Genomic DNA, 18,198 nt, shown 5'->3' with positions numbered 1-18,198 from the left:
TCCATATATCCACAATTTGATATTCACCTTTGCTGGGTGCCGGGCCATAGAGACATTCCAGGAAACTGTAAGGCAGATGAACTCGCCAGGAACGGTACAGTGCAGCCCATCCTACCACGATTGGCAAACACTGGCATACCAATCGCTAATTGTAAACTGTTGCCAATGCAAGACGCTATGAAGAAGGTAAACACCAGGTGGAGCAACATCACCACGTGTCAGGACACACATAACATTTGGTTAACACTAGAATTAAAGCGATCAAGGTGCTTGCTATCTTTAAGTAGATCGCATATAAGCTCGATAATAGGTGTTAAACGCCACGCTGCTGCTAGGTGTATTCTCAAATGACTTTTGCAGAAGCTGTATGGACGAGGAAGAGGATCTTCACATGCCCTGCTTTAGATGAAGAATGCAAGAATTACCTAGGAGATTTCTTCTTTAACGATCTAAACGAAATCATATCAGCCTCTCACGTTTCGTAAGGGACTCAAACTTGTTCCTTAGGAGGAAGCCTCAAGATTCATGTGGTATTACAAGTGGGCTAAGTGTGTCCGATTTCATAATGGACAGCCACTTTAACCTAATCTAAATTAAGTACTCTGCGTAAAAAGCTCACACAAATTGTGGGGAAAAATATTGCAAACAAATAAAATGTTAGATGAAGCTGGTTGCTCTAACAAAAGCAGTAACAAATTTTGATAAAAAATTAGTTAATGAATCGTGCTACAACATCAATGATCTTTAAAATTACTAAAAATTGACTCGAGAGAAAACTCGCATCTGAGTTGTGGCACGCTATTACATATTAGCGTAAATAATTCGTGTTTAAAGATAGTTTAGATGCACGTTTAGCGGCACTCCTCCAATCGTTCAATAGCTCCGATAGTGGGAGAGTCAGCCAAAGGAGTCACCATCCAATTTTCTTCTGTTGGGATTCCAAAAACGATGGGCAGATTCAGATAACGTAAGAGGCTTCATTTGTAGCTAACTTCATTATTTGAACTTAAATTTTGACCAAGGCAACTAGCTAGTTTTTCTAGTGTCATGAATTTCAAATTCAGAACTTTACTTCACAAACCTCTACCTTAAATTCATTGTACAACAACTGCCAAATTCATTATTGTCTACAAAACACTCCTTATGCAAGCTAAAAGTCCATCACGATTTGTATTTTGTATTGTAAAGAAATATTACATAATTATGTATTTCTTTTCCAAATTTAAAAAGAAGCTTTTTACAGAAATCATTAAATGAAGTTGTGCAGAAAATAAATAAATCATAGAGTAATGATTTTTATCTTTCAGTTGAATGAAAAAAAAAAATGAAAAATTGTCATTTTGACATAAGTTAACTTGACTTAATAGTAAGGGAGATTTTCCTTGATAAACTTTCCAATAAAATTGCCTTAATTAGAAGCTAATTTTTTGACAGTTGGCCAATCGGATGCTAGAAACTTGCGTTACTTTCAAGTCCCTTATGTCGTCTGGATCTGCCGAATGACTGCAGTAGCTTCTACTATAAACGACAATCCAAGCATTTCCACAAGAAATTTGTTTCCACGTTTAGCCAAAAGTTGCAACTTATAATGCAAGATAATTTCAACTTCTTTACCTGTCGTTCATGGTCGGCTCAAACTTAAAAAAAAACGGTGATTGGTATTTCGAAAGGCTAGATAATTCCTTTTAATTTGGTCAACACTGCATTCGGTCATGGATAAATTTGTAATAAGGGGCCGCTTTTGCGTGAACGAGTGTGGATGCCATTTTAACAATATCATTTTTAGGAACGATTGAATATTTTTAATAAAAATTAATAGTCTTTAGAATTACTTAGTATATGAATTGAAACAAAAATAAATGCTATCTAACAAAATTTATTGGTTAAATTTTTGTACAATTTTAAATTGTTGACATCTGTCAAGTTAGCACATCACTTTTCAAATTAAAATCTGAGCATGTGGCTAATTCTCCATTTTGTATTTATAATTTGCTATAGAAAATACAAGGTTACAATTAATTGTACCGTAACATTTTCGTAAGTTAGCACCTAAATCAAAACAAACTTAATAATCGCATCTTTTTCTTTCGATAACAATAGTTTATGGGATAAGTACATATCTATGTATGTATATACATAGTCCTATCAGTTCAATAAAATGTAGCGTTTACAACCTGGGACATGGTTATGAGGTTCGCGGATGATCGTTTTCAATTCGACCGTTCAAATTCGACTCGCTTCGTATTTTCTTATGAACGAACTCGTGGCGGACCGAAAATAGTTCTTCCTATATTTCAGTGATTTGACACTTTTGGTTTGACAGCTTTCTAAAAATTTTGTTTTGTTTTGATTGAATTTGTAAAATTTGCGGTGATGTATTCAATTGAACTACCCGTGTTTTTTATACTATCCATAGTATAGTAGGATTTTACACGAATAACAAAAACAATATCCATATAAACCGATAAAAGTTAAAGTAGAATCTTACTATGGATGGGTTTTTGACGTTTAGATTTCGTTCTCAAATGTTGGTACGATTAATATTGCATTTGTATCTCGATGGCTGTGTTCGTTGAGTAGTTGTGCATTTAGAATCATGTGTGTTTTCCGCTGGGAAAAAAAAATAATCTATTACTGTTGATATTATTTAGTTTTGATTTGAAAATGGAATAACTGAGCTTATTTTGCAAGAGAAAACAATAGAAGAGATAATTAAGTTTTGCTATGTTTCCACTAAAGGTTTATCTCAGTTAAAATTAAATAAATCTTTTTTGTTTTTCCACCGCACAAGAAGATTTAAAAATGTTTGACAGCACTTTCGAAAATGAATATGGTGTTTCTTATGAAGTGCAAGTAAGTTAGTTTGATTTAAGAATACCTACTCCATGTCCATTTTTTGTACACAAACATGCAAATAACAAGACCATAATGAACTATCTGTAAATACAACTCCTCCATACAGGTTTTTCTTCACAAATTTTGACTCGACGAGATTCGAGTTGAATCAAGCTCATTTCAACTCGATTCAGGTATATATAAAATTGAGGTTATCTTCAAGCTCGCTTCAACACCACATGTTAATGTAGTAGATTGTAGATTGTCCAGGAGACTACTGAGAAGCAAATCTTCCTCGGGATCTCCCTTCAAACACTCTTTCGCTTGTGAATGCGCCAAAAAAAGCTGTCAGATTTCAACTCGCCAGCAAACATTATGACATTTTAAATTCGTTAATTGGTCGAATTCAAAACGGAGAAGACGAAAGCAAAAGCAATAATTGAAAAATGGCAAACGCGCTACCAAAACGATATACTGCGAACCTGATAATCAGGCACTGTATTCTGATTTCTATTTTTGTTTAGCAAAATTGTTTATGTATTATTCAGTTTTGAATTTAAACATCAAAAAGTTTGTTTTTAATTTTTAACAGTTGGGTTTAAATTGGTCACAACTTTTTTTAAAGCAAGAATTGCCTCAAGACAGATTTAAAAACAAAGAACTATTTTTGTTTTATTTCACGGACATTGAGGTTCAACCATTTTTCAAGGTTCATGTATCTGGTATCAATTTAAAACCGTCGCAGTCCAAAAGTCGAAAACTCAAGGTCAAAGTTGTTTCATTTTTTTTTTGAAAATGTTATCTATAACAACGGAACATTTTAATCCCAAATTAGTTATTTCTCCAAATTGTTTTCTTTCAATTTCGGCAGTTTTATGTTAAAACCACTATTCAATGTGTGAGCTTATCACTTTTTTTTATCACTTTTGAATAACTTCTATGTCTCCTATTTTCCCCTTATAAGAGACACATTTTTATTTCGGTTATTTCATTACCTATTTGGGCATATAGACCTTTTTTTGCTAAATGTCAAAATTACGCAGAGAAATTTCGTTTTTATATAATTTTTGAGCCAAGTTTAATTTATTAAACGTTGTGATTTATTTAATGTTTGGCGTGACTTGAAGAAGGTAGGATATGCTACCGAATATAAAGAAACGATGAACGCTTTTATTGAAATCTACAACTTGGAACAATATAATGATATAGAAAAAAAGATCAACAGCCTGTGCAAGTCAAGAAATGACTGTTATTTCTTAACTAAGAATGAAGATTGGCTTAATTCCAATGAAGATTTCAGGCCCAACGATAATGATCCATGTTCCAATAGAACTCAACAAGGTAGCCCAAAAAATGCTTTCTTGAAAGTTCATCCCGGACAAAAAGGTGACGCATTGCAAGTATTGCTTCAATTGATCCAGATATAGCTTCTACTTTTCAAAATTGTAAGGCAACACACAAAAAAAGCACTTAACGTGCTTTAGCAATATTGGTTGAAGCTAAGCTTTCCAAAAAGCAGTACCAAATCATTCGAAGTGTCGTCAATAAAAGGGCGGATGAAGATGCATTCCTATCGTATGGAAAGTTGCTTAAGGCAAAGAAAGAATGTTATCCGGATCCAAAAGGAAATTAAAACATGCGATTCATCAGCTGAAATATTTCTTGGAGGTACGGAAAATTGTATAGCAGAATCCCCGACCAGGATATACAAGATATTGCAGACCAGTGCGTTTCCAGCTGAAAAAAGAAACAGCAGAGTTGTGCAGAGATAAGCAGTTGTACATTTAAATTCAAATCAGAAAATTGTCAAGCACTTTTGTTGCATCTCTCGATACCATGGTGTTTGTGCAACATGAATTAAAGCTTACAATGGTGGATGAAAAGGTTTGCAACGCTTTGACAGATAACCTATCCCAACAGGTATTCTATATTTGTGGAGCTAAACCGTCTACAATGAACGACATTCAAAGTTCCTTGCAAAAAACAATTAACACAGAAAGCTTGGAATTTGGCATATCTCCATTACATGCGTGGATACGTTTTTTTGAATTTTTTATTCATCTTGCGTATCGCACTGAATTCAAAATATGGCGAACGGGCCCACATGAAAAGCCACTCTTTGAAAGGCAGAAAACTCAAAATGAATTCAGGGAGGAAACCGGCCTTATTATTGATAAACCAAAACAGGGTGGAGGTAACTCTAATGATGGAAACACTGCTCGAAAGTTTTTTGCAAACTTTCATCAGAGATTACCGGAATCAAAAAGTCAATTTAGAAGAAATGTGTCGTGATTTTGAAAACTTTGGCTTCTTGCTTTGCTATCAACATCGATTCATTTAAAAAGTACTCCATGGAAACTACCAAAGAAATTGTTAATGAATATCCTGGGTATCCAATGCTTGCTTTGTATGTAGACAAAATATACACACTTACATATATTTAAAAAAAAGAAATGTACATACATATGTAGGTACATTTTTAATGTTTACATACAATACGAGTGAATTAAATGATTCGTTACATAAAATGAAACGATTTTTCTATTTATTTTATATATTTCAATCCTCCTATAGGTACTTTTTCATGGGAGACAAATCGTCCAATATGCTTTATTACCCAAAGGCCAGTTAACTAAAGAAGCTGCTGAACCAAAAAACAAAAAGGTTAAAAATACCCCAAAAATATCAAGAATTGCGACCAACACCGTCGTTGACTCCCAATGTTTCTATTGCAATTGCCAACACTGACTGCTTCGGCTTAACGGTCTTACATCAATGCATTATAGAAGTTGGAATAGTAATAGATTAAATTATCAATGCTAGCATAAATAAGTCTTCAAAAAAGTTATTACAACAACTTGTCATTTAATTTCTTTGACACAACATGCAACCAAAATGTCTTTTAAAATGTTTGCGAAGTTTATGTGCGTGTCTATTTTTTCGTATAAAAACTGAGCTACACATGCATTATTTTGTATGTTATAAAGTTATGTTTAAATTTGAAGATATGCAGTTTTATAAATCTCTTGTATGTTGTTTGCTTTACATAGTTCTATGTGAAACTTATTGTATCCAAGAGCCTCCTAGAACATTTCATTTGATAAAACGATGTCAGCGGTCTGAACAAAATATGATTGATTTTGAAAATGTTGATTCATTGGAGGAGTGTTTTAAGATAGCAAAACGAGTTAAGGCCCTAGCTCTCAATTATTCACCACTTCGGGGTATGAAATCGAATTTATTTGAACAAAATGAGAAAAACAGTAAGTAAAGATATACTCCTATATTCTATCAAAATAATCTTCTTTTTCTTATCTTACAATAAGACTCCAACTTTAGTTTTCGTAGACGTGATGAGAGGCGACACTTTTTCGATCAACCAGAAGAATTCTTCAACTGTCATGCATTACAATGTCCTGAGAGTTCAGCTTTTACAACAATGACAAATGACAGTCGTTTTGATTATTACAGTTTATATGGAAACCCGCCAGGTAAGACCCTATCACTTTTATTTCTATAAGAAAGTGAATTGTTTTTAATGTTCCTCCCAAGGTCCGAACAATTTCATTTGTGTGCCAGAAGTCGGAATATTTAGTTTAAATTTTTCGAAAGAAAACTACGAAACAGCTTATACATTTTGTAAAAATACCACCAATGGAACTTTAGCTCACGTTGCTTCGGAAAAACGAACTATTGCTCTATCAAAAATCTTGCAAGATTCTAATTTCAAAAATGGATCATCGAAATTGGCTTATGTTGGCTTGAACTTCACTTATAAGCATCCAAATGGAATGTTCAAAACAAATGAAAACGAAGAATTGAGTTGTTTTTTATATCGAGCTTGGGCGCCAGGACACCCTAAGATTAAGTAAATTCTTAAACTTTGAGTAATTTCCTTCTTAAGTTGAAAGTTAAGTGTAAAAATATGTTTTCCTATTTTAGTGGAAGTTTTGCAAATTCAAGCTGTGTAGCTGTAACGAAGGAAATTACGTGGATGACAGTTGATTGTGATCAGAAGCTTCCGTACATTTGTGAAATTTACACTGCGCCTCTAAATGATTCTATGTTTTACAATGCTTGTGATGTATTTTTAAGTAATGAGGAGACAATCGTGGTTTAGCATTTTATCCGGATCACCAGTTTTGAAGGCACAACTGAGTTTCTAGAAGGTACATATGCACATTATATCCCTGTTTTATTTTCAACGTGATCCAGATCAGATCAGATCATCTATTTATTTGCGCAACCACAAGAAAGCGATAACCTGCTTTAAGCTTGTGTATATTTCAATACCCGTGTTTTGTTGGGAAATCTATCCATAGTAAAGTAGGATTTTACACGAATAACAAAAACAATATCCATAGTGAGAATAACACCGATAAAAGTTAGAGTAGAATCTCACTATGGATAGGTTTTTGACATTTATACGAGCCTCGAATCTATCTTATGTGATTTCGTTCTCAAATGTTGGTACGATTGATATTGCATTTGTATCTCGATGGCTGCGTTCGTTGGTAATTGTGCATTTGGAATCATGTGTGTTTTCCATTGCGGAAAAAACGAATCTATTACTGTTGATATTATTTAGTTTTGTAAGTGAAAATGGACTAACTGGGCTTATTTTGCAAGAAAAAACAATAGAAAAGATATTTATGTTTTGCTATGTTTCCAAAAAAGGTTTATATCAGTTTATAATAGATAAATCTCAACTCGATTTAGGTATATAAAGATTTGAGGCGAGCTTCAAGCTCGCTTCAACACCACATGTTAATGTAGTAGTCTACGAACAAACCCCCTTTTTGAATTTTTCTATTATTATTTTGACAGATCTTCTTTCAGTTGTACCAATTTTTAAATACAAAAATCTGGCCACTGCGGATCGTTTTGTTGAGAATTTCTCACTTTACTATATATGAAATGCGAACAAAACGCACGTAATGATCCAAAAATTAGTTTTACTACTTCACACCAGGTGATAATTTGTCTTTGACAGTTTGGTATCATTTTCAACTCATTCAATAAAAATAGAGTTTCCACATCATCTCTTTCATTTATTTAATGACATTATTATATATTTATTTATTTTGTATGAAATGCAATGAAATGGAAATATTTTACAAAACAAAACATAAGTTCGTGAAATAAAAATAAATAATTAGAGACAAATTTATTTTAGACAACGCCATAGGAATCAATTTTCCAAAAAAAAAAACGAAAACGAACGTTGAACAAAATATCGAAGCAGCTCCGATCTAAACGTCAACAAATATTTTGATCCAAACTTTTTTATTTTCTTGGTCTGATCAGGATTGGATTTTAATAATAAATCTCGACTTATGTATATGACTTTAAAACCATACCTACGAACCTTAAACCAAAATTGAACAACTGTCAAAAGGATGTAGCTGTCACTTTGTTAAAATTCTAAATATTTGTATTATTTTATGTGATTAAGATTAAATACATATGTATGTCAAAATGAAAATAATAAAATAGGATTCATTTAGGTGGTTTTTGAATGCAAACTAAAATTTACTTTCCTGATTTGTGTTGGCAAGCCTGATTTAACAATTCGACAGCTAAGGTTGGTAAAAATGGAGCATTGACTGAGAGAATAAATATTGTTCTTCATTTCTAAACTCGTTTCTGATATCCAATGAAATAAATCAACAATGTACAGGTGCTTTTCTGGTTGATTTGGAAAAGGCCTTTGACACCGTAAGGTTAGAGACTCTTTCTCAATTAAAAATGTTCTTCAACAGGGAGCGGTGAATTCGCCGATTCTCTCTAGCATTTACACCAGCGATCTGATAGGTAGTCTTACAAAGGCAATTGCGTACGCCGACGATTTAATTGCGTACAGAACGGCCCGAAAGGTTGAGGTTATTAGAATTCTCTTGCAGCGTGATTTCGATAAAAGATTCAGCGATATTGTGACGACTGGAAACTGAAAATAAATGTCTATAAGTGGGGGACAATTCTGTTCCGGACTCCGTTGGTTAATGCCACGAGGGATATGTGTAAGATTTGGCGCAAGATCGTCATCGTTGATCTTCACGGGCAGCGATTAGCGAGCAAAAGTGTAGTGAAGTACCTCGATATCTGGTTAGATGAGTATTCATATTTCGACAGACATATAAATGCTGCTCTGGCTAGGGCCAAAAGGCTCCCTTCGCTCTGACGAAACGGCTATTTTTTAGCAGTCGGCTTGATTCCAGAGTGAAGGTAATTTGCTACATGGCCCTCATACGGCCGATGATCGTTTATGGTTGTTCTGTGTGGTTTAACGTTACTTTTTCCCAGATGGAGAAGTTTCGAGTGTTCAAACGGCAGTGTTTACGACGCTGTACCGGCTTATATCGAACAGCCGAATCACTATTCCAACGAGGTCCTATACAACGGGGCTCGAATCAACAGAATTGGCAATTTCGTGATAAAACTCAGTCGAGGTCACATTTTTCGGGGCGTTCTATTCGAACGACAAGTATTTTGAGAGTGCACGCTTAAGGGGCTTCCTTCCACCAGAAGCATTCCTCTTTTAAGATAGATGCGGTCTGATAAGGATAGATTGGCAGTTCCGCTATAATCTACAAATGTCAGCCGAAGAACCGTGGATAGGCGACTCCTGTACAATCGGGACGTCATGGCACAAGGCGGAGCAGAACTCCTTCGTTTCAGTAGGGTTGAGTCCGAACGGGACAGAACTGATAGGGTGAAGCAGGAGAACCAGTTTTGGTGGCTTCAATCGGCACTTGATAGTGGGTAGTCGGGATGGGGTTTTAAGCCTTGGTGGGCTTTTATACTTGTTTTATAGTATTGTTCTTCATTTAATAATTAAAATTGTCTGTGTGCTCTTTTGTAGTCGTATAGGAAAAACTTTCCATTTTGAGAAATTTCGGGATAACACATACCCTGATATGGGACGAATCTTCTTTCTCACTCGTACACTTGCATAAGTACTAAAAGATCTTGTCATTTACAAATCCGCTAGAACGGATAGTATACCCACTATTGTTCTGAAGAGGCGTTCTTCAACGCTGGCAAACCCATCTTTTCCATCTGTCCTATTCCACTGGTCTCTTTCCGAGTGGATGGAAAATAGCATTTGTCAAGCCTGTCCCTTAAAAACGTGAATCCTTCTCCCCCATTTAAAATTTCACTTACGTCTCTATTTTTTCATGTCATGGAAAGTCTGATTAATTTTTAGCTTAAGAAATATCTTGAAGAACAAGAACTTCTTAGTGACCGGCAGTATGGTTTTCGTACCAATCCACTGGTGATCTCATGGTTTATCTCACCGAACAGTGGAACCATTGCACATTTGCGGGTTAACACCATTGTTTTATGGGGAATCAAAAACCATGTAGAATTTAATGCTTCAAAAACACAATGCTGCTTTATGTTGCAAAAGCGTAACCCTCCCCCAAAACCAATGAGTGATACTTACATCGAGGATATTAAACGGCTTTCTGTCTTAGGCATGTGCATTACAAACAACTTGTTGTGGAGTGACCATATATTTACAAAAATTCTGTTAAGTGTTTAGGTTTTCTCACATGGTGCAAGAAGTTTTTAGCCTCTCCTGATCTGGCTATAATTTGTAAAACCTATAGTTGTCCGAAGCTTGAGTACATAAACATAATAAGTAACCGCTGCCTAACCAAAACTTTTTTATCTCTCGAGGATCGTCGTAAGGTTGTATGTCTGTCATTATTTTATCGCTACTTTCATAAGTAATGCTTTGATGAAATAGTCAGTTGCATTCCTTCTCTCAAAGAATTCAACCACCTTACTTGTTCTTCTAGGAATGCTAAGTTTATCCTTGAGTCCAATTTCGGACGTACTGTAAAGTACAGAAATTCTTTCTTTAGCCGCACTACACGAATGTGGAATACTTTACCAGAACTTTGCTTATTACCCTACTGACAACTTCGAGCAACAACAGCTACAAGTTGTTCAGAATTTCTAACAACAGTGTTCCACTATGAAAGAAAAGTGAGCAAATACTATAACTTGCGTAGTAGGTAGCAGCACTAATTTTTTTAAACTCGTTCCCACATGACATGGTTTGAGAAACAAAGAAAAAATACAGCCTTGAAATCGAAAAAAAAAAACAATTAATTTGATAATTTTTCTGTTTTATTTAATTATTTTATTTAAGCACCCCATCATAAGATAATAACCTCACATATTACAATCATCAGCTTATTATAACACAAAAATAATAATTCAATCACATGATCCCATTACATTTTTATATTAGATTTAGGGTTCAATTGCGAGTTATAAAATTATCAAAACATGTCAAAATTGCAAAGCTCCAGAAATCCATTTTAATTATTTTCGTTTGTTTTCATTAAAATTTATTAATTAAATTAATATCATTATGTAAATATTTTAGAAAATAAATGTGAATTTTTGAAAAATGATTTTGTGAAGCAGTGCAAAATTTGACAGAATGTACATTATGTATAGAGTTTTATATATAAGTTGACTTTTCTTTATTTATGTGATTTTTTCTTATTATTCTAGTATTTTCATTTTTTAATTTATGTAGATTCATAATAGTTATTATTTTGTATTGTAGAAATATTTTCTCTTAAAAAATAGTTAAACCAATTGTTTTGTTTTTTGAATTTAACTACTTTTACATAATAATAATGACTTATGCGGACGGATGTGTTCAAAGGGTCTTGAAATAATTTTACATATTTTATATTTTAAATATTTTTATTTATCTAAAAAGAAATAATTAAATAGTTAATAATATTATGACAAGATTGAAAATAGTATCCTAAGTAAAATAAAATACAATATAAATATTGTAAAGAATATTAGAATAATGGATTAACTTTGGCAAAAAGTATCCTAAATGTAATACAAAAACAAAAAAGTATAAGGAAGAAATTTAAATTTTAATTTAAATTAAACAAAAAATAAAAAAAAGATGTCAAAGGGGTAAGAGGAGAATAGAGGCAGAACAACCCATCACCGTGAGTGGATGTAATTTTTATTTACCATTTTAATACTATGGGACGTTATGAGGAATAATAAAATTAATTATATTATTAAATTCCAGAGATGTGCAAGATTAAATTTACTTTTTCTATAACATCTCTGCGATATTAGTAGGCAATGGTATAATGTTTATTGCCTAGTAATATCTATATTTAATGCTTAAAACTAAATGTTTATAGGGTACTAAAGTGTATTATTTATCGTCATCTTTCGTGGGTTGTTTTTTTTACAATAAAGATTCCTGTTGGTATACTTAAGTTAGACTTTCAAGTGTATATCCAGGACATTGTGGTTTTGTTGTTCTTATTCATGACGTGTGTTCGTTGTTTTTTAATTGAGATAAATTTTGGAATATCCTTTTTCAGCTTAGAGCAGAGGTTTTAGGATATATTGTTTTTAGCATATGCACCAAATTGTTTGTAAAATTTTGAAAATCTAGATAAAATTATAGGACTTCTTCCTACAATCTAAAGTAGTAATTCGTTTCAAGTAAATTAAAAATCCTTAATTATTACAACATTATGGTGACTATCTAACTGCTATGGCTGAAAGCTGTATTCGTGTATGGTCCACTGTAAATAGAGCTGCCTGAGTTGGAGACAGTCTTTGTTCTTCGGCGGGCCATGATGCAAAGGACAGCAGCCACCACGGCCAACATTAGGACAAGACCAGCGATTGCTATGGCAATGGCAAAAGTACGTTGTGACACACAAAGAGCGTCATCAAGGGTCTAAAAGATACAAAATGTATGGTTAAAAAGATATAAGGTTCAAATTTATTGGTTTCTTCAACTTCTATAGATATTTACCTTCTCCTTGAAAACAGAATCGTCATCGCTTTCTGACACATCGACATTTTCATTAACATAAAGTCCTGAATACACTTCGATTGTAGCCGGCAGACCTTCGTCGTCTTTTCCGTTAGCCTGTCGTTTGGGTCGCTTGGCGTTCTCTCCGCACGCAGGTGCCTAAATCAAGAGACATTTTTTTTCCATCAAACATTCCATTACGAAGAGAATTCCTCAAATATTTATTTACCTTTCGACAGTCTGGATCTTCGACTGCGCACAGCCTCACATTGCACTGATAGTACACGGATGCTGTGTAAGGGAATTTGTGTGCTGGGAATGTAACGTTGGCCGCCAACCTGTCACCCGAATACTTAAACTGACCCATTATCTCGTTGTCCATTGGACATCTAAATAAACACAAGAAAATAAAAATCACATGTCACGACGGACGTTCAAACTGTAAACATATTTGTTTTGAATGAATAAATAACATACCCATCTTCGCCGACAAGACGCTGTTCACCCCAACCGAGACCGTCACGTACCAGACAGTCGGTCACATGAAGTCCATAGACATCCTGTTTGTCAATGTTGATAACAATCGTCAAGGGGTCACCAATTTTCACATTCTCAGCTATGTGCTTCTCTTCGTTGTAGATCTTCATGTGACAACCGGGCATTGGTAGTTCATTGATGGTATTTTCTTCATCATCTATATTATCCTCGGAGTCACTGAATTTATCCAATGAACGTCCATAATCACGACGATCACCACCACCAGCAGCAGCAGCGGTTCTTCGGTAGGCTTCTGGTTCTTCTTCGTCACTGCGCAATGGTTGTGGATTTTCGGCATATTTTGATATGGAAGCCGATGTACGCCATTTGTTGTTGGTAGCAGCATCGCGACTCTTGTAACGACAACGTACATGATATCCACGTCCCAAATCTGTGACCAGTTTCAAATGCGGTTGGAGGACAATTGTGTTGAAGAATTCAATTCCACCATCGTCCTGAAAATGTACAAAAAGAAAAAAGTGGTAAGTTAGATTGTGATGTCTTTATTTTAAATTGATGCATTTATTATCAAAAAAGTAATGGATACATGAGATTGTCTTTATATTTTAAAAATGTTGTCATTTGGCGAGAAAACTATAGTGTTTGGATCGTTATTGTTGCGTTTTTGTAGTATTTCAATGTATAAGTTTAAGGTAATAGAGGACTATTTATAAACCATTAAGAGGTTTCATTTTAAACAACCCACCATGTAGGCAGCTGTTATTTTCGAAGCTGTCATCCTTAAACCTTTGACAAGTAAAAACTATGTTATTGCTAAAAATGGTAACAATTTTGGAGTCACAGAATATCTCAATCAATGTTGGGACTTGATAATTGCTACTGTAGCCTGTAGTGCTAACGACATCCCACCCTTTTCTATTCTTCGTCGATCGTCAGAATTAAGCATTTTTCAAACAACATTACTCAATGCTTTGCAAAAAAACTAGGTTTAAAGGTTTTGCAAGCTTAGAAACTCAATCACCAGCGATGTGGTATCTTCAACCATCAGTTCCTTGCAATACCGGAACAGTCGTTTTCTTAGTATTGTTTTTTTAATTTTTGATGATATACTTTTTGCTTTGAATGTAAGTAAAGTTTGATTGAGTCATCTTAAAAAATGATTGTTATTTCTAAATATCCAATTGAAACATCGTATTGGAAAAACCTACATTTTTGTTCACAACTATTCTACATTTCTCGGCCGATTTCAAACTATGAACTTGATTTGGCTTATTACGAAAAATTAAGCAATTGTTATTGTTAAAGCTAAAATATTGGAAGTGCTTCTCTTCTATAGAAGTTTCTTACCAAAGTCAATGATAAAAATGACTTTACTAGGCTCCAGAAAGCCTTTTAAGCCATTAATCAATACAACAGTAAAAACGCGATCACGTTCTGTAGAATTCTAAAAGACCTTGAAATTAAACACACATCACATCTTTTATCACACCTTAAAAACTAATAAACAAAATTTAGTAAAAGAATTTATTTCAAGGTCAGCTGTCTGCTTATTTATATCAAAATTTCTAAATTAAGTAAAAATGAAACGACTTTAAAAATTAAATCCAGTACAATTGTTCTTTGAACTTAATTACAAACCTTTTTTTTGTCTTTTTTTTGATGACTTTATAGGTCACACGATTTACAATTAAAAAAAAAACGTTTTATTGTCTGTAAGCAAACCATCTCCAAATAAGTTTGCATTCAATGTCTCAAGACAAAAATTTAGTGTGTTAGTAATTAAATTAAGTCAGTTCAAGTTTAATGATCCAATAAAATCAAGGCTATCGACTTTAAGCGACAATCGCTGAGCTAACTTAAAGTTTTAACATTCAAAAAAATAAAATAAAAACACTAATGAGTCATTGTTTGTGGGAGTTATAAATACCAAATAAAGTTAAGGTGACTTTTTCTTTAAAGCCAAAGTGTGTTTCATTTTTGATTTATTTATGAGGACGAACTTGCTTGAATTTCATGCCAAGTTTAAAAAATAAAAATAACGGTATGTGATTCTTTGCGCCTGTGACATGTAGAAAATTGTTAAGATGTTTTCTTGAATAAACATTTCTAAGATAAACATTTTATTTCTAAGAATCCATCTAATCTGTCATCACAATCTAGATAAAAAGAAAAATATGAATTCCCTTTCAAGCAAAGGAAAATACAAAAATAGAAGTTGGAACTTTGTAATGGCATAGTTATTATCTGCATTATTCCCCAGTTAGCAAGAAGGTACTAACATAACATAAAATGTGAGCAAGCACAACCTATAAGCAAAAAAGAATGAGTCCAACTCCTGATGATGGTTGGTTGTTGGTTATTATGATGGTAAGTGGTAGCGAGGAAAGATCGTGCAACTGTTGATTGTTATGTTCTGGAATCATACATTCATACATATAAGCAGTATTTTTTCGCGATTAAATCACAATGTCAGTTACAATTAATCAAGTAGTCTTTTTTTCTGTTGCTGTCTGTGGATGAAAATAACGTTCTTTTTGATTGTAAGTTATTCTCTTGTATAAACAACACAACGTACCTCAGTGCAGTAAGAAAAGAATTTATGGATGTTCTTCTTTGAATAGGCTCAAATAAAAAAGTTATTGTCTTTTTTTTTAGTGTCTGAAGCAGAAAGACCGCAAAGCAACCGTACTTCTTCACCTTAAACTACGCATTGAATGCCAACTTCAAGACGAAGATAATCTTCGATACGTGATTGAATTCTTAAACAAAAATACGTTTAAATAAAAAATGCTAATATTGTGTTGGTGATAACCATGTTCTTATGAAGACGGATTCATTATGGAATGAAACCTCTTTCTAGACAAATAGAATTAACAAAACGAAACAAAAAAAACGGAAACTATTTGCAATGGGGGAAGTAACAAAGTAATATTATGTTAACAAAAACGGATGCAATTAACTCGCTGATGGATGGTTGTTTCAAGATTCAAAACTCTTTTTAGCTAACCAATTTCCAACCATTTTTATTCATATAAGACTGTTGGGGGGTTTTCAATCCCATGAATCACGAAATTCGTTTAGTTTATTCTTTTTAAATTTGGTCTAAACAAAAGAGCTGTTCTTCGAACCTTGTTTTAGTTTTCGCATGAAACAAAATTTCTAATATTCTATTAAATGACTAATTTCACACATTTTCGTGTATTTTAAAGGCATATGCTTATTTTTAACTTATGTTGGACAGAATAAGACGTCAAAGTTGTGAGGTGTCACTCTTTAACAAAATGGACAACGAGAGCTAAAAAACACAACTACTACGTGAGTTCCTGTTGCCTAGCAAATTCTCTAAGAAATAAAAGATTAATTAATTTGCAAACTAAAACAATTTGCAATTTTTGATGTGTCTTGAATTATTATTCATACCTAACTACCTTGTCATCAAGAAGAGTCTTCTAACACCCTCAATTGCAAGGCACAAATGACGTAGACAAAGTATCCACTGCCTACATTTATAATAATACGTCCGGTTAATGTTGGTTATGTAATTAATTTATTAGAATTACTTTGATGACATTTTCAATAGAATTATATAGACTCGTATTAGTTAGGTAAGAATTATAAATGAATTATTATTCAGAAGATGTCTTAAGTTGGTTGTTGTTTTTTTTTTTGCAGTTTTTTAATGGAATATTTATGATTACGTCAAAATATGTTTTCACTGACATATTGATATGAATTAAGTATGCAAGAAGTTGATTTTGATATTAAAAAGTAGGGTAAGTTAAACATCGAGGTGTTTTCTATGTAATGCAATAAAAGCCAGTTTCTGTTGAAAAATGCGATTTTGTATAGTAATATTTCTAAACTACAATTTACTCAGCCTTTATAATTCTTTACTTCACTACAATTTATTTATTATTTTTTTTTGAAGGAAGAACGTACAATACTTTCACGGAGCTTTATGGAATTTTGTATCTTATTTTTCAGATTAATAAAGCTATTTTTTCTATATACAGGGTTATGCAATCTGCGATTTCAAAAGTAAACGTAAATAAAATACATATATAGTATAACGTGTGAAACACCACCTCATTTAATTAACCATCATGCAAATTGTTGACAGCATCGATTCTTCTCTGTCTCTAATATTGTTTTTGTTGGTGATAAGCGCTGTACTGCGTTCAGCATCCTATTTAAAGCACTTGGATTACGCGGACGATGTTTGCTTACTCTATAATAGGATCATGGATCTCCATCAAATGACATCAAATGTGGAGGAAGAAGCAGAAGTTGTGGGGCTGAAAATTTATTCCGACAAAACAAAAATGATCAGCTTCGGAACTCGACCATCCTCTCAAATAAATATTTTATCGAAATCGGTAGGAAAAGTGGGGAGCTTTCAATACCTTGGAAGTATCTATCAGCATAAGAACAAAGCTACGACTGTTTCGCACAAATGTCGAATCTGTGCTTCTTTATGGGTGCTGCACTTGAAAGGTTACTTCAGCCATAACAAGAAAGCTGCAAACATTCGTGAATAGATGTCTTCGTAACATCATAAGGATTTTCAAGCCAAACCGCATATCAAATGAGGTCCTTCATAGAAGGAAAGGTCAGGAACCTATACAATCTATAATACTAAGACGTAAGTGGCAATGGATTGGACATACGCTTCGAAAAGGCAACGACTGCACTGCAGGCGAAGCAATGCAGTGAAATCCGCTCACACAAAAAGGAAGACAAGCTGGACGACCGAAAAGCACATGGTGCAGGACAATCCAGGCGGATTCAGCGTCACTAGGCAAGAGTTGAAGGGAGCTAAAACACATCTCCGGAAACCGTACACGATGGTGCGTAGGCGTAGTAGAGGCCCTATGCCCCTTAATGATTTTCCAACGGACTTAACAGGTCTGAGGACTTTTTCTTTTGGGGTAATTTTCGACCACTTTTTCACACATATTGGGCGGTATCTCAGCCCAAACTTGACGAATGTTGGTTTTTAAGTGCACAAGAGTCAAAAGTTCATCTGCATAAACATGACC

At 33.8% G+C, this 18,198-nt stretch overlaps 2 protein-coding genes across 3 annotated transcripts in view; one reads left to right on the top strand and one right to left on the bottom strand.

Annotated features, from left to right (window-relative positions):
- Positions 1 to 5,820: 5,820 nt before the first annotated feature.
- LOC129951179 (uncharacterized) lies at positions 5,821 to 7,871 on the top strand. The gene is made up of 4 exons (XM_056063208.1): positions 5,821 to 6,098; positions 6,162 to 6,326; positions 6,388 to 6,703; positions 6,778 to 7,871. Exons 1-4 carry the CDS (start codon positions 5,825 to 5,827, stop codon positions 6,953 to 6,955), a joined length of 933 nt encoding a protein of 310 aa, XP_055919183.1. The 5' UTR covers positions 5,821 to 5,824; the 3' UTR covers positions 6,956 to 7,871.
- Positions 7,872 to 10,956: 3,085 nt separating this feature from the next.
- LOC129949065 (cuticlin-4) overlaps positions 10,957 to 18,198 on the bottom strand; it is a 77,762-nt gene continuing 70,520 nt past the window's right edge. For both annotated transcript variants that reach the window (XM_056060289.1, XM_056060288.1), the window contains exons 6-9: positions 13,139 to 13,653; positions 12,891 to 13,050; positions 12,662 to 12,820; positions 10,957 to 12,583 (exon numbers count right to left, since the gene is read on the bottom strand). In XM_056060289.1, coding sequence (XP_055916264.1) covers positions 12,386 to 12,583; positions 12,662 to 12,820; positions 12,891 to 13,050; positions 13,139 to 13,653 — 1,032 coding nt within the window. In that variant the 3' untranslated portion in view covers positions 10,957 to 12,385. The remainder of the gene's footprint in view (positions 12,584 to 12,661; positions 12,821 to 12,890; positions 13,051 to 13,138; positions 13,654 to 18,198) is intronic.

The sequence above is a fragment of the Eupeodes corollae genome, chromosome 3, assembly GCF_945859685.1.
Source record: "Eupeodes corollae chromosome 3, idEupCoro1.1, whole genome shotgun sequence".
Taxonomy (NCBI): domain Eukaryota; kingdom Metazoa; phylum Arthropoda; class Insecta; order Diptera; family Syrphidae; genus Eupeodes; species Eupeodes corollae.
Note: the sequence above shows the minus strand (reverse complement) of the source record. Positions and strands in the feature narration are given on the sequence as shown.